This window comes from Jaculus jaculus, chromosome 4, assembly GCF_020740685.1.
Source record: "Jaculus jaculus isolate mJacJac1 chromosome 4, mJacJac1.mat.Y.cur, whole genome shotgun sequence".
Lineage (NCBI taxonomy): Eukaryota > Metazoa > Chordata > Mammalia > Rodentia > Dipodidae > Jaculus > Jaculus jaculus.
Window position 1 is genome coordinate 7,412,302 of NC_059105.1, and position 26,727 is coordinate 7,439,028.

Genomic DNA, 26,727 nt, shown 5'->3' on the forward strand with positions numbered 1-26,727 from the left:
CCGCCTTCGTTCTCATGCTATATAAGCACCTGCCTGTTACAGTAAAGTAAGATCCTGCTTCGACAAGTCTCCCGACTCAGTGTGTTTCTCTGCGGTGACTAGGAGAGGTTCTGGGTCGTCCACACTCACCATCCTGCTCAGCCCCAGGAAAAGACCGACGGGACCAGCTCTCCCACAGCCCTGCCTGCCGGAGGACCCGGCAATTACAGAAGAAAAACAAACAAATAGACAAGAAATGTTTTACAGAAGAGAAAGTGGGGAATGCTCATCATGTTCCTTCTTTAGCTCTGTAGGGCTGGAGTGTCCCTCATCTTCAACATTCTTCTGCAAATAGCCTATAAATGACACTTCTTCCCACGTGGGGGCGCCCAAGACACTGTGGTACATGGCTAGCTTCTTGCAAGACACCAGAATGTAACATAGCATTAACACGACTTTATTTGATAGCCTCTTACATGGCAATGCATGATGTCCGAAACACAGCTAAATCTGAAAATGGACTTTTATATTAAAAATAGTGTGTTTGGGGCTGGAGAGATTGCTTAGTGGTTAAGGAGCTTGCTTGTGAAGCCTAAGGACCCAGGTTCAATTCCACAGTACCCACACGAGCCAGACACACAATGTGGCACATGTGTCTGGAGTTCCTTTGTAGTGGCTAGAGGCCCTGACGAACCCATTCTCTCTCTCTCTCTCTCTATCTTCCCCTCTCAAAATAAATAAATATTTTAAATAATAGTGTATTTTTCTCTTAAATTCTTAAGCATATATTTACAAAATGTGATGTGCCTTTGTAACAAGTAAAATATGACCCACAATTACTTTTAAAAACACCACATCAGGAAAATCTGTCAACTGAGATATAAAATCCAAAGATATATGACTGATATCAGGCTAGAATAAATACTGCAGTGGTGTTAGAAATTTCATTTTGTGCAGTGACATTAAAATACAATAAATGTGAGCTGGGTGACAGCTCAGTTGGTGAAGTGCTTGCTGTGCATCCGTGAGGAGCTGAGTTCAGATCCTCAGAACTCACATAAGAAGCTGATATAGTGAGCCTGTGTAATCACAAAGCTGAGGAGATTGGGCAAAAGGATTCCCAGGGCTTGCTGGATCAGACATCTCTAGGTTCAGTAAGACAGCCTGTCTCAAAACGTGTAAGGCTGAGAGCAACTGAGCAAGACACCCAATACCTACTTCTGGCCTTCACCTGCATGCACACATGTGTACTTAATGTCTTCGTATGTGCAGCTACACACACACATATGAACATGCATAACATGCATATTTTTAAAGCCAGGCATGGTGGCATACTCCTTTAATCCCAGCACTCAGGAGGCAGAGGTAGGTGGATCTCCATGAGTTCCAGGCCACCCTGAGACTACATAGTGAATTCCAGGTCAGTCTGGAAAAGAGAGACCCTACTTCAAAAAAAAAAAAAAAAAGAAAGAAAGAAAGAAAAAGAAATTTTTAGTTAAAAATACAATGAATGAGCAAAAGAAGCACATACTTTTGATCTTTTAAAAAATTATTAAAAATGTATTCGCAAGCAGAGAGAGAGAAGAGAGACAGAGAGAATAGGCACACCAGGGCCTCCAGCAGCTGCAAATGAACTCCAGAGGTATGCACCATTTTGTGCATCTGGCTCTTACATGAGTACTGGGGAATCAAACCTGGGTTGTTAGGCTTTGAAGGCATGCAACCTTGATTGCTGAGTCATCTCTCCACCTCCACTTGACCTTCTTGATATTAGGAAAAAACTCATGTCCAAAATCATTTCAACTGCTTAAATTTTGGTAGACATTGCTTTTAAGTAACAAAATAATAAGAAAGTACATGGCTTAAATTTAGCCTATTACTCAATTTGGTGATATTAAAACCATTCCCTGTAACGGACTAACATCCAAATGGGTCACAATACTCATGATGCTTCCTCTTTATTCAACTGCATTTTGTACTTTGATAATGTGCAAACGTCTTGAGTGTGAGTAGTCACTACAGATGTACTGTTCTATTACAACCATATGAATGGACATGTTGTTCTGTTTCAATGACCATCTTCCTTTAGCTGCTACTTAAGCTACTGTTGTAATTATAGGCTATTATATACTATTATAAATATAAGCAAAGGAATGTGTACTAAGCAGAGACCACATGGTCATTTCCTCACTAGCAGGAGCCTCAATTTTGTCTAATAAAATGGCTATTCTTTTTAAAAAAATTTTATTTATTTATTTGAGAGAGAGAGAAAATGAGTGTGCCAGGGCTTACAGCCACTGCAAATGAACTCCAGATGCATCCTGCCTCTTGTGCATCTGGCTTAAGTAGGTCCTGAAGAATCGACCATGGGTCCTTTGGTTTTGCAGGCATGCACCTTAACCGGTAGGCCATCTCTACAGCCCTAAAATGGTTATTCTTGTCCACTTTATAACTGAAGTCCCAGGGTCTCAACGATTCTTTAGGAATCAGAGGAATCAGAGAGTGAAGTCCTTTTTTTTTTTTTAATGAAAATACTAAGAATTCGTTTGCAGCTTTTCAGTATGTTGACAAAAACATTGTTGAAATCTACTGTCATTTCAGCCATCAGAGCAGGAGCACAGAGCTATGCCAGTCATGTGGACATTTCATGCCCCTCAGACTTGGATGGTTAACAGTTTCTTCAAAACAAAAGTAGAGGTTCTATTGGTTCATGGAAGATAACTGACATTCTTTGTTGACAATGATAAATTTGACTTTTAAAGAAAATTCATTTTCAGAGGTTTGCATCTATTACTAATAGAATGGGGGCTTTCTAATATTTCAAAGCCCTCTATAGTGATAAAAGAGTGTGATGCATTGATCTTTTTCAACATATGGCAGAGCCACCTGATTAGTGAGTGGATATTTCCTAGAGTATGACCTTGTAAATCATGATGGTAACAATTGTACTTTACAGGACACAATAAATCTTAATGCAACAGATATTGCAACCAACCTTTAAGATTCTGCTATTGAGTTTTGGAAGGACATGAAGGAAGAAGATATACAATTATGTCAAAAGGTAATTTGTATATTATTTCCTTGTCAAGTGGAGTATTTTTATGTTTGGCTGTGGAGGTGTACACCTTTAATCCCAGCACATGCAGAGGTAGGAGGAACACTGTGAGTTCAGGCCAGCCTGGTACTAAAGAGTGAGTTACAAGTCAGCCTGGGCTACAGGACACTCTACCCTACATCAAAAAAAAAAAAAAAAAAAAAAAGTGGACAAACAATTTTCTTCTAAATTTTAAATGTACGTAATTTAAAAACTTTTTAATTTTAAACTCAAATATGAATGATATATTGTTATATTGAACTCAAGGCAACTTTTGTGTTCTCAATAATGTTAAGAAACAAAAGGGTCCTGAGATCTGAGCTTGGGAATTGTTCTCAAGGCATTTCTGTGAATTTTTATATAATTAACTCACCAGTTTAGTAATTTACACATAAAAATCAGAACAAAGGAAAATGCCATGCTTAAGCCAAAGACACATGGGAAACCCTTTGAAAAGAGTTTGGTGAGTCACCAGTTGGAAACACTACCATAGAAACCTCTGATGAGGATGTTAAATAAGATCATATTTATAATGGCTTTTAATATATAAGATGTCAAGAATGTCTGCCTTCTTTATTATTTAAACTCATTTTTTCTATTATTTTGCTTCTAAGACTAAAATACACCCTAACATGGGCGCACCTGGCTTACCTCACCCAGGCAGCCTTTGAAGCACTGTTCTGGGCTCTGTCCACATTTCTGTGTCTACGTGTATTGTGGGTTTTAACTGTGCTGCTCGCCAAGACCTGGTTCCAGGCTTGTCCCTCGCCTTCTTGTTCCTCCTTCACTAAACTCCAAGCTGTTGGGGAACATGCACTGTGCCTATCCATTTCCGCCTGTGTTTCTCCTGATTAGCATGGCATCTACTGCTCTGATAAGCACTCATTACTTATGTTTAAGAAGGATTCATTAATAGTGAATTGTTTTAAACAGTATTTTGAAGACTGACATCAGTCTGGAGAGTTCTGTTACAGTTTAAATTTATAAATCAGAACTTTTTTCATTGGTTATGTTCCCTGTGTTTACTGAAAAATGGAAAAAAAAAATTTTCATCTAATTTGTTAGATAGGTTGCAGTTCCTATCCTGGACAGTAGACGGCAGTGAAAACATGATTTGATACAGAATGTCATTTGTTGCCAAGCTTTGAGAACTAGTTTCAGTGTCTATCAAGTCTTCTGTGATGTTTAACAGAAATAGAAAGAACTTTCTTTATGACAAGTGCAGGTGCAGTATGCACGTAGGGCCAACCAAGGCCATGGGGAGACTGCCACCGGGCGAGCTGTCAAAGCGCACAGCCCTGAGAGCCCAGGCCGAGCAACTTCTCCTGCAGCCCAGCAACGAGAGACTCAGTTCAGTCAAAACTGTCAGCACACTGGGATCTTGGATCTCAGGCAGGATTAATCTTTTATTGAGAAAAGTATGGTAAAGGTATTTTATCTGAACTGGTCATTATTTTTCCCCTAGAAAAATCAAATAAAGATTAGCTAGAAATTTAGCACTTCTCTGACAAGAATGATACTGTCATCTGGTTGTATTTTTTGTAGAAGTGTTTAGAGCATCTCTATAGTATACCATATTTATATGCGTTTGAAAGAAATGAAGTTTAGAAGAATATATGCATTTGAAACACACACATCATCTATGCATATATATGAATTTTTATATAGTTCACATTTATACTATAGAATTTTTATCATTTATTAATATTGACCATGATTCCAGAAAGATAGAAGAATGTACAAATGAAGAGACAGAAAGAGAGAGGAAAGAGCCGGGCGTGGTGGCGCACGCCTTTAATCCCAGCATTTGGGAGGCAGAGGAAGGAGGGTCGCCATGAGTGCGAGGCCGCCCTGTGACAACAGAGTGAACTCCAGGTCAGCCTGGGCTAGAGTGAGACCCTGCCTTGGAGAAGGAAGAGAATATGGTAATAAGTGGTTGCCTGACTTTCAAATCTGAGAAGTCTTCACTTCAGGTTAAAACCCTATAATTTCAGTCCATTTCTAAAAATTTAACCAAGTATTTATTTTTCTTTCCTTTTCTTTTCTTTCATTATGTGTGTGTGTGTGTGTGTGTGTGTGTGTGTGTGTGTGTGTGTGTGTGTGGTAGGGTCTAGAAAAAAGTGGGGATAAAAATACAAACGGTTTAGGTTTAGGGGAAGATCTACAAACTACTGGAGGATAGTAGCAGCCTGCACAGTGCTTTGTGGAGTCAGGGGCAAGGATGCTCCTTGTAGTGAAAACCCCACTGAAATCCCAGGCCATGACATGTTCCTGGAAGTCAGACATGGCTCTTCATCACCTCCTAGCCTGCTGTTCTCAAAGGTGTGTTCAAAGGGTGCATGCTTTACTGAAGACCAACATTCACAACACCTCTACATTTTTGAGAAAACAACAACCCACATGCATGCTCACGTGCTTAAGAGTTAACTCCCCCCCCCCCCAGGTGGGGTCTCACTCTAGCCCAGGCTGACCTGGAATTCGCTATGTAGTTTTAGGGTGGCCTTGAACTCATGGCGATCCTCCTACCTCTGCCTCCTGAATACTGGGTTAACTTTTTTGATACACCAATACAATCAGCCACAAAAACATCTTCCAATTAGCTATCAGAACAGAGGAATTTCATGGGCTGAAGAACAAAGAGAAGATTTCTTCTTTGGATTTATGATACATGGTATTTGGGCCCATGTATTTATTTCTATAATTCTGTTTCCATTGGTTCAAGAGGATAATAAATTAGCTGGCTCTACATACAGGATCACGTCAACCCTGGGTATAAAATCCATGGCTCGTTGTCATTTTTAGGTAGGACTCAAGATACCGATGCAAAGCACTGAGTTTCTCTCCATAATCCCTTCAGTCCTTCCGCTGTGTGGGTCCTCACATACCAAGGTTATGGTGTCTCACCAGTCCTTGTGCATAACTATGCTCTACAGACCTCATTCTGCAGGTCATCAGGATGGAAATGTTGTGTCCCTCTTCCCAGGGGCTTTCAAAACAGACTGTGATTATGTTTTAACATTGGTCATTGGTAGCTGTCTCTCCCACTGGCACACGCTCTATGTCTAATAATATTGTGTTGAGTAAAGTATGTGTAAATGAATGGCTATTTGCAGGGCAATGACGTGGAAGAAGGGAAATCCCACCTAATTAGGTCATGAAAAACTAGCTAGGCCAAGGAGCAGAAACCTGAAGTTTGTTCATTCCTACACATTAAATAATCCTACAATTTATTTAATTTCTCTCTAGCTTTAGTTTTGTCAATGAGAAACAAGAAACAGATTATGATGCCAACCCAGCCATACATATAGGCTTGTGTAAAGCACTCAAGAGAAAGCTTGTGCAGTCCTACAGCGGTGGTTTGATTCAGGTGTCCCCGGTAAACTCAGGTGTTCTGAATGCTAGGTTTCTCAGCTGCTGGAGAATTGGAAATTAATGCCTCATGGAGGTGGTGTATTTTGGGGGGTGGGTTAATGGGGGTTATAGCAAGTTTCCCCTTGCCACTGTTTGGCACATACTCCTGTTGCTATTATCCACCTTATGTTGGCCAGGAGGTGATGTCCACCTTCTTCTCATGCCACCATTTTCCCTGCCATTATGGAGCTTCCCCTCAAGCCTTTAAAAACTATGAACTGTGGGGTTTGGCTTATGAGAGTAAGAAACAGCTTTGCCTGCACTGGGCTAGCAGTTTGTATGAAAAGCTTGCTATTATGCCCATGTCCTGAGAAGTTGTGCAGGGTTGCTTTCTGTAGAAATGAACTGGTGTGAGCAGAGAGATATGTCACACAAAGAAAAATCTTTGGGCCTAAACTTCTGCCTGTTCACCTGCAAATTGTTTGAGAGATTATAACCACTGAGATTGGGCCAGCTGACCTGCACTGGGGCAACAGGAAGAATACAGACTCTTTTGAAGGGGCCTGAGTGCTCAAGGAGCATCCTGTTCTTCAAAATCTGCTTTATTCCTCCCTGGATTAACAAATTGGCATCCTACCTGGTATTGTGGAGTATAAGAAATACAGGAAAGAGAGGGTTATTGAGTCTGCAGTGTGCTCTTGTGTTTTGGAATGGCCATGAGCAGTGTGCAGCAGGTTTGCTGGATACCTGCATTGAGACCCCATGTGGCCATGAGGATGAACCATGGATTGCAGTGGAGACCCAGTGAAGATGCTGAGGCCACGAGATGGCTGCTGAGCAAAGCTTCTGGCCCCAGTGAAATTTTCCAGGACTCTGAGCAACCAAGCTGGAGGGGCAGAATTGGAATACCAGAGCCTTGTTGCTGGTCAGAATTATCGGACTTGGAGATTGGCTAGTGTTTGGACTTGAAGCTACAGAGTTTGATGTTTTCCCTAGTTATTTTAAATTTTGTATTGGTTGAATACTTCTTTGCTATGGCAAATGCTGTCTTTTGCAGTGTGACTGTTTAGTGCCATTATGGGTTTTTGAGGACAATTTTATGGTTATTATGGCTCAGTTAAAAGACCTTGGACTAGGGGGATGTTTGAACATCACTGGAATTGACAAAAACTATGGGCTGTTTACAGTTGGATGAATGCGTTGCATTTTACATCATGTACAGTTACCAGTTTATGAGGGTCAGGGGTGGAATATGGTGGTTTGAGTGAAGTGTCCTCCAAAAACTTAGGTGTTCCAAATACTAGGATCCCGGCTGATGGAGATTTGGGAATTGACACCTCATGGAGGTCGTGTATTGTTGGGGGTGAGCTTATGGGAGTTACAGACAATTTCCCCTTGTCAGTATTTAACATACCCTCCTGTTGCTATGGTCAACCTGTTGTTGGCCAGGAGGTGATGTCCACCCTCTGCTCATGTCATTGTTTTCCCTGCCATTGTGGAGCTTCCCCCTTTGAGCCTGTAAGCCAAAATAAACCTCTTTTTTTTTTTTTTTTTTTTTTTTTCCACAAGCTGCTTTTGATTAGGTGATTTCTTCCGGCAATGCGGACCTGACTGCAACACCTATCTAAAAAGCTAACTCATGATTTTCTCACACAGGGCACTATTTCAAGTGTCTTACAAAAATATCTAAATTTGTGATAAAATTCAATTCCATAATTTAGTTACAATATAATTTATAACAATCTTAGAGAGATTATTCTGATTATACCAAATTCTATTTACTTGAAGGTGGTGTATCTAAGAATTTTGAAACTGCAAAATCTTACATGCAAACAAAGAACTTTTTCATTCTTTTTCTGCCTACAAATGAGTTTCATCCAGCTTTAGGGAGCTAGTTCTTGTTACATAAACTTGGGCTGAATATTAGAATTTTTTTTTTTCTTTTTCACTTTGACAATTGGAAATCATTCATTGTTTTCTTCAAGTTACAAAAAGTGGTGTTGAAGTTATAGTTAAAATACCTAGTGGCTTACATTAATCAACTATTTGACCATTATATCCATGAACTGCTTCTGCCTTGTTCAGTTTGGGCATGTTCCTAACCCCTGTGTTGCTCATATCCTGCTCTTGCCCCTGTGCTCCAAGTTTGGCCCTGCAGACCTCTGCCTCTGTCAGAATCAGGAGGGAGGAGAGGAGTTGACAGCTGAGTCACCTAATGTGAGATGGCCTTTCCCTCTCCGTGGCCACAGCAGGTGTTCAGAACTGGGCATCTCTTCTTCGGGTGCTTCCAAATTTCCTTAGGACTCTACTGTGCTAGACTGTTCCTCACATGGAACGCTCATGGCTACTTGCTCTAGGACTTTTCTTGATTTTCTAGAATCCTGAAGACAACTTGAGGCATATCTTGGAGTCCTTGCTGAGCCTACCTGCAGAGCCTCTCTCCATGGTAGTGTTGTCCATGGGAAAGACAGACATGGAACACTTGCCTCTGTGCACAAACCAGCTTTATCATCTTAATCAAAGCAGTGGTGACTACCCATGGGGGACTGCCACAAATTCGTGCCTGTTGACAGCCCCTCTTAGAAGAAGAGCATAACAGTAGACCTTCCACTTGAGATTCCAGAAACTCTTCTATCTGTAGCCCCTACATGCACTCCTCCTGCCCCAGCCAATGTACACAATCCTGCCCAGCTGTAAGTGGTCTTGGGAGGTGCTAACAAGTATAAGAGGTGAATGTGGAATGTTGAATGAAGGGCAGTCTCCATCTATGCAGCTTTCTGGAGGTCAACATCTATCTCTGGGTGCAAGTTTTCAGTGATGAACCTGGAGAGTGGTTGGTGTTCACCCTGTTCCTGTAGTGAGCTCAGTCAATTCCTTGTCTAACTGTGTTGGGATTGGATGGATTAGTTCTTTTTCTCTAGTTTTGGAGCCCTGTCTGAGATCAATAGACATCTGTTCACATCCCTCCAGAAAATATCACATCACAACATGTTACCGACATCTCCACAGGAGTCTATCCAAAATCCTCTCCAATGCCCACTTCTTAATGTTTATTTTTCCAACTGCCTTCGAAGACTACGGAGGCAAATTTAGACAAGGACGCTGCTGATGCATCACTTCATCAACACCTTGGCTCACTGGCTTGGGAGGTGATGGGAATTGTCTCATCATTTTTTTGCATTAGCCATTGTGGCGGTTTGATAAGGTGTCCCCCATTAACTTAGGTATTCTGGATGCTAGGTTCCCAGCTGATGGAAATTTAGGACTTAAAGCCTCCTGGAGACAGTATATAGTTGGGGTTGGGCTTATAGGTATTATAGTCAGCTTCCCTTTATCAGTGTCTGACTCACTCTCCTGTTCCTGTTGTCCACCTGATTTTGGCCAAGAGGTGATGTCCACCCTCTGCTCATACCATTGTTTTTCCCCTGATATCATGGAGCTTCCCTTCGAGTCTATAAGCCAAAATAAACTTTTTGCCCACAGGCTGCTCTTGGTTGGGTGATTTCTGCCAGCAATACAAGCCTGTCTGCAACAGCCATTGCAGTATATACCCTGGTTATTTACATTTAAACTCTACCAAGATGCATTTACTACAAAACAAATATGATTAACACACTCCAAGTTCTCCTTTTCTGGTTGTTTCTCAAAGAATTCTGACCATTATCAGGAGAAATGCAAACAATGCTTTTTCTGTGGTGAACACAAATTCCAGCTGCAGACGTGACAGCTTTCCACAGAGAAATAAGTGGAGTCATTGGGGAGGTAGCTTATATGAATCTCCAAAGAGTCCACAAATGAGGATTCAGTTATGTGTTTACAACTAGAATTCAGAAAGGGGGAGCTAAACTCTAAAGTGAGACGACTGTGTGCAGAATGAAGCCGCAGGATCCAGCAAATGTTCCCTGAGGAAGTACCCAAGCACTTGGTAAGAACTGGGAAGCAGAGCAGATGAGGAAAGTCATCCTCCAGTGCCTGAGCCCACGGTACAGAATGGCAGCCTGGAGGGTTGTAGAGCCTGAAGCCAACCGCTGCCTGTGACTGGAGTTGAACCAGGCAGGAAGTGAGTCAACATCTCACATCCAAGCCCAAATTACAGCGAGCACTGAGCTCTCCCAATTGGTTTATTGTTTCTGTTCAACAATAAAAGTAGATGTGCCAGGCGTGGTGGCGCACGCCTTTAATCCTAGCACTCGGGAGGCAGAGGTAGGAGGATCACCATGAGTTCGAGGCCACCCTGTGACTACATAGTGAATTCCAGGTCAGCCTGGTCTAGAGCAAAACCCTACCTTGAAATATGGCAGCCACCCACAATACACTGAGGGGTAAGATAGGGATGGAAAGCATGGGAGAGTAGTGTTCGTGAATAAGCATGTGCTGCACTGCTGTTATTAACCCATATTGTTACACAATGATATCAATTCACTTATTTGGGGGAAAGAGTAAATTCAAAGAGATCATGATGTCAGTAAAAATGATCACTGTCATACCTTGCTCAAACTCTGTGACCTGCTCTGCTCCTTAGTTTTGTTCATGGGTCAGCAGGTCAACTTGGTAAGTTTTCTACTTTGCTGGACTCTATTATATATTTACAGTCAAATATGGGTGACTTAGGCGGTTCTGTTCCATGCTTTGTTTTCTCGCATTTGCTCATGTTGGCTGCATGAGGGCGGGGTCCTTGGCATTCCTCCATGTGGGCTTACCTTCCAGGACGTTGGCCCAGTGTTGCTCATATGATGGTGCAGAGTTAGAAAACAGCAACTGGAAGCTCTCATACCTCAGGAGGCCAAGACACAGAAGTCATGCACAGCTACTTCAATCTTATTCTATTGGCTGACACATGACACAGACCACAGGGATGGAAAATAGACCTCATTTCTTGCCATAAAGGTAGAAAAACATATTGTAAAAGTCCTGGATGCATAGTGAGGGGTCAGTTAGGATAATTCCTGTAGCTACAGCACCACATGAAGAAATGATGAAAAAGAAAATTATAACCTTTGGAAATCATGTAGATGTATAAATATTTAATCTTACTCAGATTCTTTAAAAGAATCAGGCTAGAAAGATTGTCTAATGGTTAAGGAACTTGGCTGCTGTGGTGGTTTGGTTCAAGTGTCCTCTGTAAACTTATGTGTTCTGAATGCTAGCCTCCCAACTGATGGAGATTTGGGAATTCATGCCTCCCGGAGGCAGCATATTGTTGAGCATGGACTTATGGGTATTACAGCCAGTTTCCCCTTGCCAATATTTGGCACACTCTCCTGTTCCTGTTATCCTGATGTCCACTCTTTGCTCATGCTGTCATTTTCCTTTGCCATAATAGAGCTTCCCCTTGAGTCTGTAATCCAAAATAAACCTTTTTCCCCACAAGTTGATCTTAGTCAGGTGATTTCTACCAGCCATGCAAACCTGACTGGAACAGATGTGAAACCTATGGACCCATGTTTGATTCCCCATTACCCATGTAAGACAGATGTACAAGGTGGCTCATGAATCTGGAGTTTACAGTCTCTAGAGGCCCTGACATGCCTGTTCCCTCTCTTTCTCTTTGTCATAAATAAATAATATATAATATAAAAGTTAATATTTTCTATCCATACTCCATAAAAGAGATGCCCAAAGCAGTCTAGCTCCTCTATAGATATCTGTCTAGCTATTACTTGCCATGCTGGTAAAGCCCAGAGTTTACCATATTCCTCTTACCCTTCCCTCAGTATTTAGACCTCACATTGTAGAGAGTAGATATCAGATTTTTTTTTTAAAGGAAAATAGACCAGAAGTGAATGATTGACTGAGCAAACATCAAGTTAGATATTCCTCAAAGAAGATATACACCCTTGTGGATATTAGTATTCTCTTGTGTTCTTACTTCCTTGCAACATAGTTTTAAATCTGATCTGTTACTACTATAGAATACAAGTGCTATGAGAAATACAGGTTACTGTCTGATAATTGCATATAATGTAGTAATGTATAATGTAAAATATCAAGGTCTCCCCATGATCATTTCCTTTAATTTCATTTACAACTACAACCCCAGAAAAATCAAAAATGGCCTTCAAAGTGGTCTAAAATATTTTTGGGAAAATACACAAATGAGTGAAGCAAGGCTATTGCACTAATGACTCCATAATCAATGAGCCTGCAGTGAGTTAGAGAAAATCTCATATTGGGTGGGTGCAGATCTTTCCAAAAGAAACATTCTTAGTCCTGGGGCAGGGGGTGGGGGACATGACCAAGGTCATTTCTAGTGAAGTTGAATGAGAATATTTTAAGCCCATTTGATAACTGCCATTTCTGTGCAATTTAATTTACTCTTTGTAATGACCTAAAGAGTAAGATTTCATTTATCTCTGAGGATTTCAGTGACAGAAATGTTACTTAATTTCTTCAAGTCATTACAAACAGTATTTTACTATTTTGTAAGCTAGGAATTGTTTCCTCACTAAAAGCAATTAAAAAAAAAAAAACTGTACACATTTATTGTAGTTCGCCAGTTCTACATACTGACCCTGTCCTTGGGAGTTTTCTTGAACACTAGGAGCCAAATCATGAATGTCTTCTAGTTGTGACTTCAGGAAGTGTGCTGGTTAATATTGACTACCAATATGATGGAATCCAGAATAACCCAGGAGACAAACCTCCGGGCACATCTGTGATGAAGTTTCCACAGTAGATTACCTGAGTTGGGCAGGTCCTCCCTGGATCTGGATGGCACATTCTCTGGGACGGGGTGCTGCGCTTGGGCTGAGGAGAAAGGGGAAAGTGCGAGGAGCCCCATCTCCATCTCTCTGCCTCCTGGCTGAGGGAGGAGAGAAGTAGGAAAGCCTGCCCACTTTCTTGCCACCCTGCCTTCACCACCGTTGTGCTTGCCTTCTCCTCGCTCACCCAACCAGTGAGAGAAAAATGGGCAAGCATTTTCTTTGTGAGAGTGGTGCACATTTCTACGAAATTCATGAGGGAGTTGAATCAAGTGTGTGTGAAAAAGGCACCTCTCCTGCTTCTATTGACATTCCTGTGCCTAAATACCATTTTAAACTATCAACTTTGTGTGTGTGTGTGTGTGTGTGTGTGTGTGTGTGTGTGTACAAGAGAGGAAGAGAGAGAGAGAGAGAGAGATTTTGATTATAAGCCAAATCTTTTTGAGTTTGAGTTTACTTCCAGAAACAATTTACTCAGGACAGCCTATACCAAGCCAGAAAATGTTGCTTTCTCCCTGAGTCTACTTTCATTGTTGCATATACCACATTCTCTATCTTTTACTCAATTGACAATAAAAGCACTGGGTTTTGGAAAGATCTATGTAATCCTGGGGTTAAAATTCAGTGTTTCCTAATAAGCCATCCATCATTTTTTTTCAACTCTGCATTGACCTTTTGTTCTTATGAAATCATTCTATGTAAAGAGCAGGTAATAACTATAATAACATATATGCATATATAATTATAATCTAACTAATATGCTTGGCCAATATTTCAGTACCATACAGAGATGGAGTTAAATATTTGGTGTGTGAATGTGTGAGCACATATGTGTCCTGCATAAACATAAGCTATGTAGACTCAACTTGTTAACTGATTCAATGATATAAATCTGAAGTTTTGTTCATACCATGTTTACTTGTATAACTTCACCCATTTTCTCCTATTACTTTCATGACTATTTGGGTCCCAGTTCTCCAGGGCTTTCAAGAATCGCCCTCTGTGGAGTTCCCTGATTTGCCAAACAGCAGTAACTTTAATGAACTATCATGGCAACCAGTGGCAATGTTAATTAGTATTGAGATCTCCTGACATGTTTGCTTCACTCCAGCAAGTCTTCCATTCCTCAACAGAGCTGTTAAGAGCAGCATTTCATGTGGTAAAGCAATGGTCTGTGAAGAGCAGGCATTTTTGTGTGTGTGCATGATTGTGTGTGTGTGAGTGTGTGTGTGTGAACCCACAGTGTGTGCATGAGACAGACAGACAGACAGAGAGAGAGAGAGAAAGAGAGAGAGTGAGAGAGAGAGAGAGAATGAGAGAATATGAATCATGACAGCACCAGAGGAAGAAACTTGATGAAGGGGACTTTGTAGTTAGAATCTTCTTCTTCTGTATGTTAGGTATGCTGTCTAGTAACTATCAGAAGAGGGAGAGGTGTTATTGATTATTGTTCCAGAATTTCTAGCTGGGGATTAGTTCAGTGGCCCAGAATCCAGGAGACAATGAAGTGGTGTGGAAAAGGTGAGCTTGTTGTACTGACTGTCTTCTCTTCACAAACGCCAAAGCCTCCTCGTGTAGCCACTTGCTCGGTGTGGACAAAGGCTGGCTTGTGGGTGAATGAGCTTCAGCCAGTGGTTGGTTTGTTTAACACAACAAAGATTTTCTTCTTTACACAGTTTAAGTAGTGGAACTATTAAATTTTCTATGACAGAACTGTAACATTCTGAATTCTTTCTTTTCAGAAAGAAAAAAATAACAATAAACACTTTGCCTCCTATTTCTCAAATAGGTTGATGTAAAGACTCACCCAATAATAAGGATCATTGAATTGCAGCTTGTCATGAGAGAACCTGGCTTGTGACATTAAGTTTGTCACTTTATACTTGTCTCTACATTTCATTTATTTTTATTTTTTGTTGATTTGAGGCAAGGTCTCACTGTAGCCCAGGATAACCAGGAATTCACTATGTAATCTCAGGGTGGCTTCAAACTCATAATGACCCTCCTACCTCTGCCTCCCAAGAGCTGGGATTAAATGTGTGCACCACTATGCCTGGCAAATGTGGAGCCCAGGCTGGCCTTGAACTCTTGATCCTCCTGCCTCCACGTTTCAGCAATTTCCTACCAGTGTGTGCCACAACATTTTTTTTTTGTTTATAAGGAATCAATTATGTTTTACAAAATTTCTTCCTCTACTTTGGGCTAACTTTCCCAGAATCTAAAGTGGAGAGCATGTGAGACCAACACGATATATGTCATTCCTTCTATTAAGTAGACAACATAAACAATTTAGCTGAGAAAATTAAAACTCGGGGGAGCAGGGCTGAGCTATCCCAAACCAAATGGGTATGTTAGGAGCTTGAGACAGATGAAAGTAAAAGTGTGATAGAAATTCTGTTTACTTCTGAATTACTTAGAAAGTTTACATCATTTTTTTCTAAAATATAAAGCATATATTGCTTTATTTTCCTGCAACTTGTTACATAGTGACAGTTTACTTGTTGACCACAGAATTCTATGATTTCCATTTCTGCCCAGATCCTCTTTGCTTGCCCTCACTTTCTACTTTCTTTAGAGTCCCATAGCTATTTCCCTCTCATTTCAGATTTCTTCTCATCTTTCTTAGGTTCATCCCATCTGGGGTTCTAGCCACTTCAAAGGTCTCTAGTTCTGTCCTGGAGTTCCACTAAATCTTATGAGCTGTAACCTATAATTCCAGTGGTATAATGGCTTCTTAATTAGATGCCCAGAGAACTTCTAAGTAAACATAGTCAAAATTAAGTCCTGACTTTCTGTCCTCAACCTTACATCATATCTTACATAGGGTACTTCTTTCAGTAAATACCCAACTTATGGTCTGAGTTTGTTCTACACAGTATATACCATACGTACAAACAAGCATACATACATACTCCACTGCTAAGTCTTACATGGTATGCCAGGTCTAGGAAGCTACTGCTGGGTCTTTGTGAGGGAATATCCTTTCCCAAGTACAGAGATAATTCACCTATTAAAGTTTTGATTACTCAGTATCAGGAAGACTGTGGGTTAAATTCATGCAAATTGCCTTCTAAGGTGAGTATCAAAGTTGAAAAGAATATGAAAAGAAAAGATTGGTCTTTTCTTCAGAACTCTCACTCAAAGAATGCAAATTCGAAAACTATAGGAGGTTCCTTGATTATTCATTGTTTATTTCAACTGACACCTCTTGGTGAGTCTGACATGCAAATGGATTAGTTCAAAGCAAACATGTGCTGCATTTAAAATTAATGTTTAATAAAACTTATCTAGTAACCATGTAAATTACATTGCATATTTTAATCTCCAGATGGGAAATTGGAAGTTGCATTATTATATTTTCTCTTTTGATATAAATTTGAAAATTTTACGCCATGGTTAATTGATGTCAAATTACTGTTTGTTCAGTTTACCATGCAGATACTTAATAATAACTGCGCTGCCCACTACCTCCAGGCCATTCTTGTATTTCTAGCCTTCGTTGTACTTTAAAATATTTTCCAAAGCAAGAGTAGAAGAGACATTAAATATCTCCCATTTCACAAATTAAACTGGTACTCAGGGAGGTGGCTCAGTTGATGAAATGCTTGCCATATATGTGGATCTGAATTCAGCATAAAAGAGATTAGCATTGTAGTGTTTATGGGAATAACTAGTGCTGGGGAAGCCATGACAGGAGCATCCATTAGGGTTGCTAATTAGCCAGGCTAGCATAATTGGTAAGCTGTAGGCCAATTACAACCCTATCTCACAAAAGGTGAATGTCACCTGACAAACTCCACTCAGGATCATCTTCTCCACATAGATACACATGGGCCCTCACAATACACCATGAACACACACACACATACACATTGGAAGCAAATGTTTCTCAGTGATAGATTGCTGCAGCTCTCAGAACCACCACTGTACTCCTTGTCTTCTCTGAACTGTGTTATTGTGTAGGGTGCATTCTAGGCTCATGCTCCTTATGTGAGGTGCACATGGAAACAGACATATCGGTGATGTCAGTTCATTGAGTGGAACTTGCAGATTGTAGAGTTATGAGGAATTGTCCTCTGGAAGGTCAGGGTTCTGCTTACCTGAACCATGGTTTCCTGCCAACAAGGTGGGGCTCACAGAACATCTGCCCATTCTACTGGTGACCACTGGTGGACCCGGTGTTCCATCCCATTCCTGAGCTTTGACAGGCTCTCTGGAGGAAGACACTCCGTGGTGCCCTCTCTCTTTGTTGTCCAACTTTGGTAATGGCTCCGTGCTGTGGCTTCGTACTTTCAGCTCTTCTGAGGATTCTAGGTATGAATCAAATTATCTTTTGTTATACAGAAGCCAGATACTATTCTAAATCTTTTCCTAAATCTGGAGTGATCATAAATGATTGTAATATATTCTTAGAAGCTTAGAATTACATTGGGGACTGCAAAATTCAAACAAAACAGAGACGTGTCCTAAGAGAACCTTTTCTTTTTGACATTTTTTTTTTTCCTTGAGCTGGACAGCTAAATATCACTAGTAGGAAAACTTTTTTATTCCCCTTTCACAAAATGAGTTTGAACTTTCTTTAACCCCTCCTTATGTTTTCTGAAACAACACTTTACATAAGGCCTAGTTTCTCATTGTTAATTCTCTTTACTACTCACCATGACATGAATGCAGTCCATCTCTTCTACTAGTGCAGACTTTGCCAAGAAAATTTAGTGGATTTTATTAATTCACATACTTGAGACATTTTTTCAGCTATTGACAACACTTCCACTATTCATTTACTCATGTATTTCATTTATGTGGCTTCAAAGAGCTTTCATTTTCCTGTGTACAATTCTATCTGACACCTTTTTGTGCTGTTTCTACCTTCTCTTCCTGCACTCATGCATTGTACATTGCTCATCTACAACCTGAGTTTAGCCACTGAACTTCTCACTGAATATTCTCTTTGCATGATTGATATCATGTATCCAGCTGGAAAACATTTGCTTGTTGATGATTTCCAAAATGTTTTATCAAAAGAAAACAACTTGGTTGATCCACCATAACTTTATGTTCACTTCTCCCATGGATATGCATATCGATAACATTTCTGACCTAACTAAGGACTATCTCCCTACCTCTAGCCAACCACAATTCTAAAAGCATAGCTGTCCCTTTTTAAAGTACTCCTCCCTAAATCCATCAAAAAATCCTGCTGGTATGAGTATTCTCCTTTGTTTTTTTCCTCTTCTACTTTGTGCTCTGCCTACCTCAATTGCTCTGACTCAAACTGCCATGCCAACCTTCTCCTTTGAATTCATTTTTAACACTTTAAGGTACAAGTTAGGCTGTAGGATCATCTAATTAAAATGATGCCATGCTCATAATGCATCTATAAAAGCATTTATGGAGTCTTCTGTTAACCCAGGATAATGTGTAAGCTCCTTATAAGACACCATGCTATCTAACTCTTTCCTTTCTTTCCTCCATTCCCAAGGAAAGTAATACTGCCTTCTACAAACACTAACTTCTATGTTCTAAGTACCATTGTATTATCTTTGCTCAATTGAATCCATTCAACTCTGGTTTCTCAATTTCAATGTCTTCCAAAGCCTCCTCTGTCACTGCCACCTCCGCCTCTTGTTACCTCTGCATTGATCTTGCCTTGCATTATCTTTCCATGTGTCTAATTTCCTAAAAGCTGTGAGTTCTTAGAAGCCAGGTACTTTTGTTTATTCTTCTGTTATTTAAAAATATGTAGTGTACTCCTTGTATCAAACATGTTTTCACTAAATAGTTCACTAAATTGAATGATTTAGGTTTATAAACTCCGCAGCTGTCTTTCTTATATGGGTAGACAATATAATTTCCTAATGGAACCAGAGAATTAAGTGACAGTAGATATACTAACGTGGCGTGGACCTAATAGCCTTTCACAGATCTACTTATTGAAAAATAGCCAGCTATAAAGTTCGCCATATTAGGAGTTTAATTAGAATGAGGATGTTTTTTAAAGGAAAAAATTCAGCCTTAGAACATCCGCAGAGATGATCCCATGAGTCTGCATTTTGTCTTCTTTGTGTGTAGTTTCAAATGCTGATCAACCTTCAGCGGGTGACCACACAAATAGGACACCTTGGTTCTCCATTGTGTCTCTCTAGGGGACGAAGGACAGGCTTGATATATTGTGCAGTGTGGTCAAGGATCTGAGAGGCCTCACCAGGCCCCACTTGGCAATGTAAGCAGGTTCTGTTTATACATAGAAAAAGGAAGTGACATGCAGAAACAGCCTAGTTGGTTAGTACTAAAAAAAAAGTGTCTTCACAGTTGTCGCCTGGGCTTGGCTGCTCAGATTGACCCAGGCTGTCATATTTGCTACAAGATGCTTTTAAGTTAGGTTGCAGTTTGTTACAAACTAAGCTAGATTGTAAAGAAGCAGCTTTAGGCAAAATTTAATTTCACATTCCTTTCCCTCTGGTAATCATAATACTGAACAGTCTTTAGATGTTCACATTTGTCTAGTTTTCTTTTATTTCCACGTCACTATAGGCCCTTTAACTCCAGCATTCACGCGCCGCATGAGCACGTGACATGAGTAGCATCATGAGATGAGCATAATCGAGGAGTGTAGTCCCACAGCAACCTCAGAAAGCTTTCAGGTCTCTCCATGGATTGGTTTATAAACTTCAGTGACAGCTACACTAAAATCAAATAGTAAGTGAAGCAACTCCAACAATGACACATTTAGGCATAGTTATGTGAAAAAGAAAATTTAACCAGCACTTGATTTTCAGCACCTTGAAACACAGAGAATGAAACCAACATCAGAAAATCACAGCACCAGCTATTTCCAAGATGTTTATTCATAATTCCAATGAAAGTGTAACTCTGACTTCCAAATGTCACAGCCACAAAGCCTGTGTGCCCATCTATTTGTCTCAAACTTTATAGTTTCATACAAACTGGGGTGCTAGCTTTATTCTCAAATTATTGTATTTCAGTCCATTATTAAAAATATAATTTTCCTCCCTCTCTCTATCCCTCCCTTCTTTCCTCCCCTGTCCTCCCTTCTCTTCCCATCCTTCTCTCCCTTCTTCTTCCCTTTCTTTCCTTACTCCTCTTCTTCCTCTTCCTTTCCCCTCCTTCCTCTCTCTCTCATCACAAACATGACCCTTTCTCCCACTGGTACTGAAGATAAATCGGTAAAATGCTCAATCTGAACACTAGCTCAATGTTTTTTTTTTTTTTTTCTGGCTTCAGACTTTTTTTAAGTAGGAGGGGGGGCTATGTGTCAGGGTACTTGCACCACAGTCAATGTCTTTGTTCTTATTCAAATTACTCCTCTGTACAAAAATGTCATTTAGGGCTCAAACCCAACAAAATCAATCCTTGGAAACAAAAAGAAACATCATTTTTTTCCTTATTTCTTTGTCTGCAAGAGCCTAGAGTTAGTTTCAGTGAATCTTGGCAGGTACATTTAGATACTTTAACAAAAGGACAGAAGAAACTGCAGTGTTTCAGAGTTGCATCCTTGTACCCTCATGTCTGCCTCTGAGACAAAAGGCAGAGCAGAAGAATTAGTAATAAAATTATAAACACATTACTGAACATTGTAAATTGGTTTCTCCATGTATGTATTCAAGAGCTACTTTTGAACCTAATGTATTTTATAATTAAAATAAATATTAAAAAAAATAACTATTGGGCTGGAGAGATGGCTTAGCGGTTAAGCGCTTGCCTGTGAAGCCTAAGGACCCCGGTTCGAGGCTCGGTTCCCCAGGTCCCACGTTAGCCAGATGCACAAGGGGGCGCACGCATCTGGAGTTCGTTTGCAGTGGCTGGAAGCCCTGGCGCGCCCATTCTCTCTCTCCCTCTATCTGTCTTTCTCTCTATGTCTGTTGCTCTCAAATAAATAAATAAAAAATGAACAAAAAAAAAATTAAAAAAAAAAATAACTATTGAGCAGAGACAAGCAGGAATCAGACAGTGGAGCTGAGCTGTGTTTTTACAACATACTGAAAGGTCAAAGAAATCGGTTTCAGGAAAATAAACATACCATTGCACACACTCATATATTTCAGTGTTGTTTTAAACTCAGTTGAAAACAAAATTGATTTTAATAATCTACACTGTCTGTAATAAAATCAACTTTATATTCCATGGGGAGGATGTCTGTGGAATCTAATCATCAGTATTCATCACTGAGGCCCCAACCAGCAGCAGATTCCCTCCAATACAGGGATGTATCCTCGTGCCTCCTTCCTTGAATAAATGACTTAGCCATTGTCAGCTATTGTATCATCCTATTCTCACACTGCAAACTGACCAGAAATATAGTTTTGGATTTGAAAATATAGGTTGTGTATGTTGCAGTCATTGCCCTTAAATTCTCACAACATTTAAGTAGAAAGGGATTGTGATAACATGAGACCAGAGGCTCTATCCTTTCAGAACCAAGCATCCTTTGTAAGATTCCCCTCTATCAAACCTCATGTAGATAATTAGTAATTTTTTCTAGAAGCCCACCCCCCACCAACCACACTTCATTCTTCTTGATGTCCCCGGGTATACATTTGTCTGTTAGGTTGTTTCTCTCATCTATTTTTTCCCATTATCCTAGCCCACCTAGAACTAAGCTTTCCGTGAAATTGCTGTATCTATTTGATATTGAGATAGGCTAGGATCTCTTGTCGATTCTTCTCCATCAACATTCACTCTCTTGAGCATGAAACAATTGTGTGATTCCTACAAATCTCCATAACATGAACATCATCCTCCAGTTTTACAGAAAATTATGATATAGGACCAATGGACTTTTATATATTGTAGGATCTTTCATATATGGTAGTGAATGTGGTATAACATGTTAAACCAAGAGTGCTGTCCTCTCTCCAGACTCACTCTTCTATTAGCTGAAAAGGTTAGGATCTTTACAGTCAGGCACATTTCAGTCTTACCATGTTTTTCCAACTTAACTTGCTCACTATTCCTGAACCTCAATTGCCACAGGCATAGATGAAGATACTTAATGGTTTTAATTTTAAGAAAAGGCCATTTATTCACTGTTACTCTTGAAATTCCAGATTCTTATTAGAGATCTCCTGTTTATAAAATCCAAACTCTATTTTTTCTTGGCAACACAGCATCTGTGGTGGTTTGAATTAGGTGTCCCTCATAAACTCATGTGTTTTAAATGCTTGGTTTCAAGCTGATGGCAAATGGGGAGCTGGATCCTGCCTGGAGGAGATACGTTGCTGGGAGTAGACCTTGCGATTTATTAGCCCTGACTTGCAGTGTTTCTTTGACTCACTCTTCTGCTGCTGTTATCCATCTTATGTTTGCCAGGAGGAGGTGACCTGCCTCAGCCCTCTCATCTTTTCCCTGCCATTATGAAGCTTCCTCTAGAGACAGTAAGCAATAATAACAATGATAATTAATATTAATAATAACAAACACCCTTCTTCCTATGAACTACTTTTGTTCAAGGTCCAACAGAAAATAAATGTTCATGTTTCTGATGAGCATTTTGACTTCCTGTATACCTACAGAAAGCTTCAGCCAGCCTTTCACCCTGGTATAATCAACTGGATCAAAGTAACTCCATTTTTTTTTTCCAACCACTGACCAACACAAAGAATGAAAGGTGATGGAGGAAGATTAATTTAGTATTAAAAAATAACATGGGCTAGAGAGGTAGCTTAGTGGTTAAGGCATTTAACTGCAAAGCCAAAGAACCTTGGTTTAATTTCCCAGGATCCGCATAAGCCACATGCATGAGGGCGTGCATGCATCTGGAGTTCGTTTGCAGTGTCTGGAGGCCCTGGTGTACCCATTTATTCTCTCTCTCTCTCTCTCTCTTTCTGTGTGTGTGTGTGTGTGTGTGTGTGTGCTTGTGTGTCTTTCTCTCTCTTAAATAAATAAATAAAATATATTTTTTAATAATAGCTGATCAAATTGTGGAAGAGGCATTGAACTCCATGTGCTATCAGATGATTCAGGCCTAACAGTTGAGAGGGGAAAGGTACTCTGAAAATCACAAGTTGCAATAACTCATCTAAAGTCTTTCTTCAGGACAATACTGACTTTGTCCTTTGAACTCTGGGAGGGGAGTTTCTGGGAGCTAGCATTCTCCCTCATGGGAAACTTGGCACAGCTGCAATAGCTGCAAAGCTCTTACTCAGAGCTGAAGTCAGCCCTGTTCACCATTGTTTCTTGACTTGTGGCACTTAACCTCCTCTGTTTGTGCTGCTATAACAAAAGACCTGAGGAAGGATAATTTTTAAAGGATAGATTTTTTTTTCTTACAGCTCTAGAATCTGGTTATCAAATCCTGAAGGACTCATATTTGCTGAGGGTCTCAGTACTGCATCAAACCCTGACAGAATGCAGAATGGAAGGATCATGAGGAAGGAGAGAGAAAGGGACAAGGAAGAGAGAAAACGTAAGAAAGAAGGAAGAATGTGGAGACAGAAGGAGTCCTTTTCTGTGACAAGATTAATCTATTCATGAGGGCAGAGTTCTTATGACCTAATGGCCTCTTTAAGGGACACAGCCCACAGTCTTCTTAATTGGGGATTTAGCTGCCAACAAATGAGCTGAGCGTTGGAACACATAGAAACCATCGCAGTGCATCTGTTCTGGAGCTGCTCAGCATGGCTCTGTTTCTGATTGTGAGCGAGCACCCTAGGGAATTCAGATTGAAGCCCTGTGTCTCATCTTCTTCATAACAAAAATGAACTCACATTCTGTAGGTGACCGTGACATGGGCTCTAACTGCATGTTCTGCTGTCTTCTCCAGTGGTGCTGTGTGTTCTTACCAGCTCCAGGTAGAGGTGGTTTCCCCATGAGTCAAGGCAGGCGCAATGTCCTTCTATTGCCTCCTGCTATCCTGCCCCTCTAAATCTCCAGAGGAAAGAGGACAAAGGCTCCTCTGTCTTCACAAGGAAAGGGCAGTAGGGGCCAGGGACAAATTTTCAGTTTTTATTATTCCTTCTCTCTTCTGTGAACTCTGTCATTTGGGGTCAGGTATGCCAGTTTTCATATCTAAGAGAGAGGTTCTCTTCAAATATTTGATGTTTAGACAAAACAACAGAGCCAAGCCACTTGCATAATTTTAAATAAATCAGAAACAATGAGCAAATCTGTCAAAAGAATCTTCAAAGTGTGAAAGGTTGATACACATGACAAGACAAAAGTGTGAACTCTGGGCTGGAGAGATGGCTTAGCGGTTAAGCGCTTGCCTGTGAAGCCTAAGGACCCCCCCCGGTTCGAGGCTCGGTTCCCCAGGTCCCACATTAGCCAGATGCACAAGGGGCGCACGCGTCTGGAGTTTATTTGCAGAGGCTGGAAGCCCTGGCGCGCCCATTCTCTCTCTCCCTCTATCTGTCTTTCTCTCTGTGTCTGTCGCTCTCAAATAAATAAATAAAATTAAAAAAAAAAAGTTTAAAAATTAAAAAAAAAAGTGTGAACTCTCAGTTCACACAAAATACACAGTGTGAAGGTTTGGTACACATGACAACACACACTGAAACAGAGTAGAATAAGAAAAATACCAATTATTTTTAGCAGCAAGAATAGCTGAAAGCCCTCACATAACTTACCCAAGGTCACAAAGGGAAATTGGCAAAGAACTAATAAAGAAATGAGGTACCAGTGGACACCTCTCACCATAGTTCTTTGGAATTCACATGTGGACTACAATCACTTGTTAATTTCTCATAGATGTAAATAAAAATAATTTAACAGTTATGCATATTTTCCAGGAAAATACTACTTATTCTTGCACTTTGGGCCATGTTTGATCTTTCAAAATCCTCAATTTTACATGTAGATAATTTAACCGTTTGCTTGGGATTAAAGTATATGAGAATTATAGAGATATAACCAATTTAGTCTGTGTCTGAAAATTCCTCACTGAGGTCTTCATGCAAAATGCAGATATCAAAATATTTTGTTGACATTTTCATCAAAAATTTCATATTTCGGGGCAGAGAGACTATTTACTTAAAGAACACAGTTTATGATTTCGCTTGTACTCATTTTTTCCCTTCTCCCCAGGCATCAGGTTAAAGTACCTTTTCAGCAGCCCTTATAGTAAGGAAGGTCCATGTAACAACATGGCCAATAGAAAGTGAGAGATATTGTGAATACTACTTCCCATCCTGGCCATGAAAGCTCTCACAGAATCCTCATGTTCCTAACCCTGAGTGGAATTCACGGAGGTCTTAAGAATTTTTAAAGCCTCTACTAGAAAACTTCCCACCAAGAGTGTCTCATCTTTCTCTAAGCCTACTAAGATACTGCTATTTATACCTGTGACAAGATACTGGCCTGTAACATGCATGATTCAAAGATCAGCTGTGTTAAACCAAACCTTGAAGTTTTGGAGTTGTTTGTTTTTTGTTTTTGTTTTTGTAGCAGTTGAATGACCCCATCAGAAATGTTCCCACATTATTTCAAAATTCCCTTTCTATATAAAGTAGTCTAAAAGTAATACTGGAATTCTCATGAACTTTTTTTTTTTAGTGTAATTACAGAAAAATTAAGGGACAGAAATATTTGTTAGATTTTCAAATAATGCTCAAAATTTCAATGTTTTTTTCTCAGTGTTAGTGGAAAGCTTTTATTGAAATGATGCCCTTTATTATGACTGGCAAATTTATGTTCGATATGCGATAGACAATACCCTAGAATTGTCATTAAAATAATTTATATGTTTTATGTATGTTAGTGTGGTTGAACAAGGCGATATTGAAAGTTTTGCAGATTATTTTATCCCAAAGCATCAAAAAACTTTATAATCAGCAATAGGATTTTATATTAGAAGATATAGAAATAAGAATCTTTGAAAATACTAAGAAAAAAAAATCCTCAACATTTAACATAAACATAATTTAGACATAATTTTTATAAATTGAACATAAGTTAAAATATGTCCACAGACATACAAAAACCGCAGCCCATTCTGAGCTGATCTGCTGAAGATATTCATTTCAATTACAAAATTCCTCTGGAAATGACACACGTTGGGCTTTGGCTTTCTCCAATAAATTTATACACATAAAATAAACTCTAAGAGTATATCTAATCCTTCTAAGTATCACATTTAATCCTTGATGGTAACAAAGTCCTATAAAAAACTAGTTGTTGAGGCTTCAATATCCTTAGCTCTGCTCTAAAATATACCTGTACTTCCTGCTTTGCAATTCCCTGCCCTTTCTTATGGTTACTACACATAGTTTAACCTGGTCCTTCTTCCTGCCTTTCCTGTCCTTCCAAATCAGAGCACAATGTGAAGTATGGTAAATGAACGAATGAACTCTTCAAGAACATTAAAACTTCATTTGGGATATCTGAAAGATTTAAGAATCAACTTTTCTTTTTAAAATAATTTTAATTTTTATTTCTTTATTTGAGAGAGAGAGAGAGAGAGAGAGAGGAAGATAAAGAGAGAATGGGTGTGCCAGGGTCTCTAGTCACTAATGATGAACTCCGGATGTGTGCACTACCTGTGCATCTGGCTTACCTAGGTCCTGAGGAGTTGAACCTGGATCCTTTGGCTTTGCAAGCATGCACCTTAACCCCATCTCTACAGCCTAAGAATCAACTTTTCTTTCT

General features: G+C 39.9%; 1 protein-coding gene across 3 annotated transcripts in view; it reads right to left on the reverse strand.

The window, feature by feature from the left end:
- Nyap2 (neuronal tyrosine-phosphorylated phosphoinositide-3-kinase adaptor 2) overlaps window positions 1-26,727 on the reverse strand; it is a 268,470-nt gene that overhangs the window by 62,020 nt on the left and 179,723 nt on the right. For all 3 annotated transcript variants that reach the window (XM_045146669.1, XM_045146668.1, XM_045146667.1), the window contains one exon: window positions 17,226-17,435. In XM_045146669.1, coding sequence (XP_045002604.1) covers window positions 17,226-17,435 — 210 coding nt within the window. The remainder of the gene's footprint in view (window positions 1-17,225; window positions 17,436-26,727) is intronic.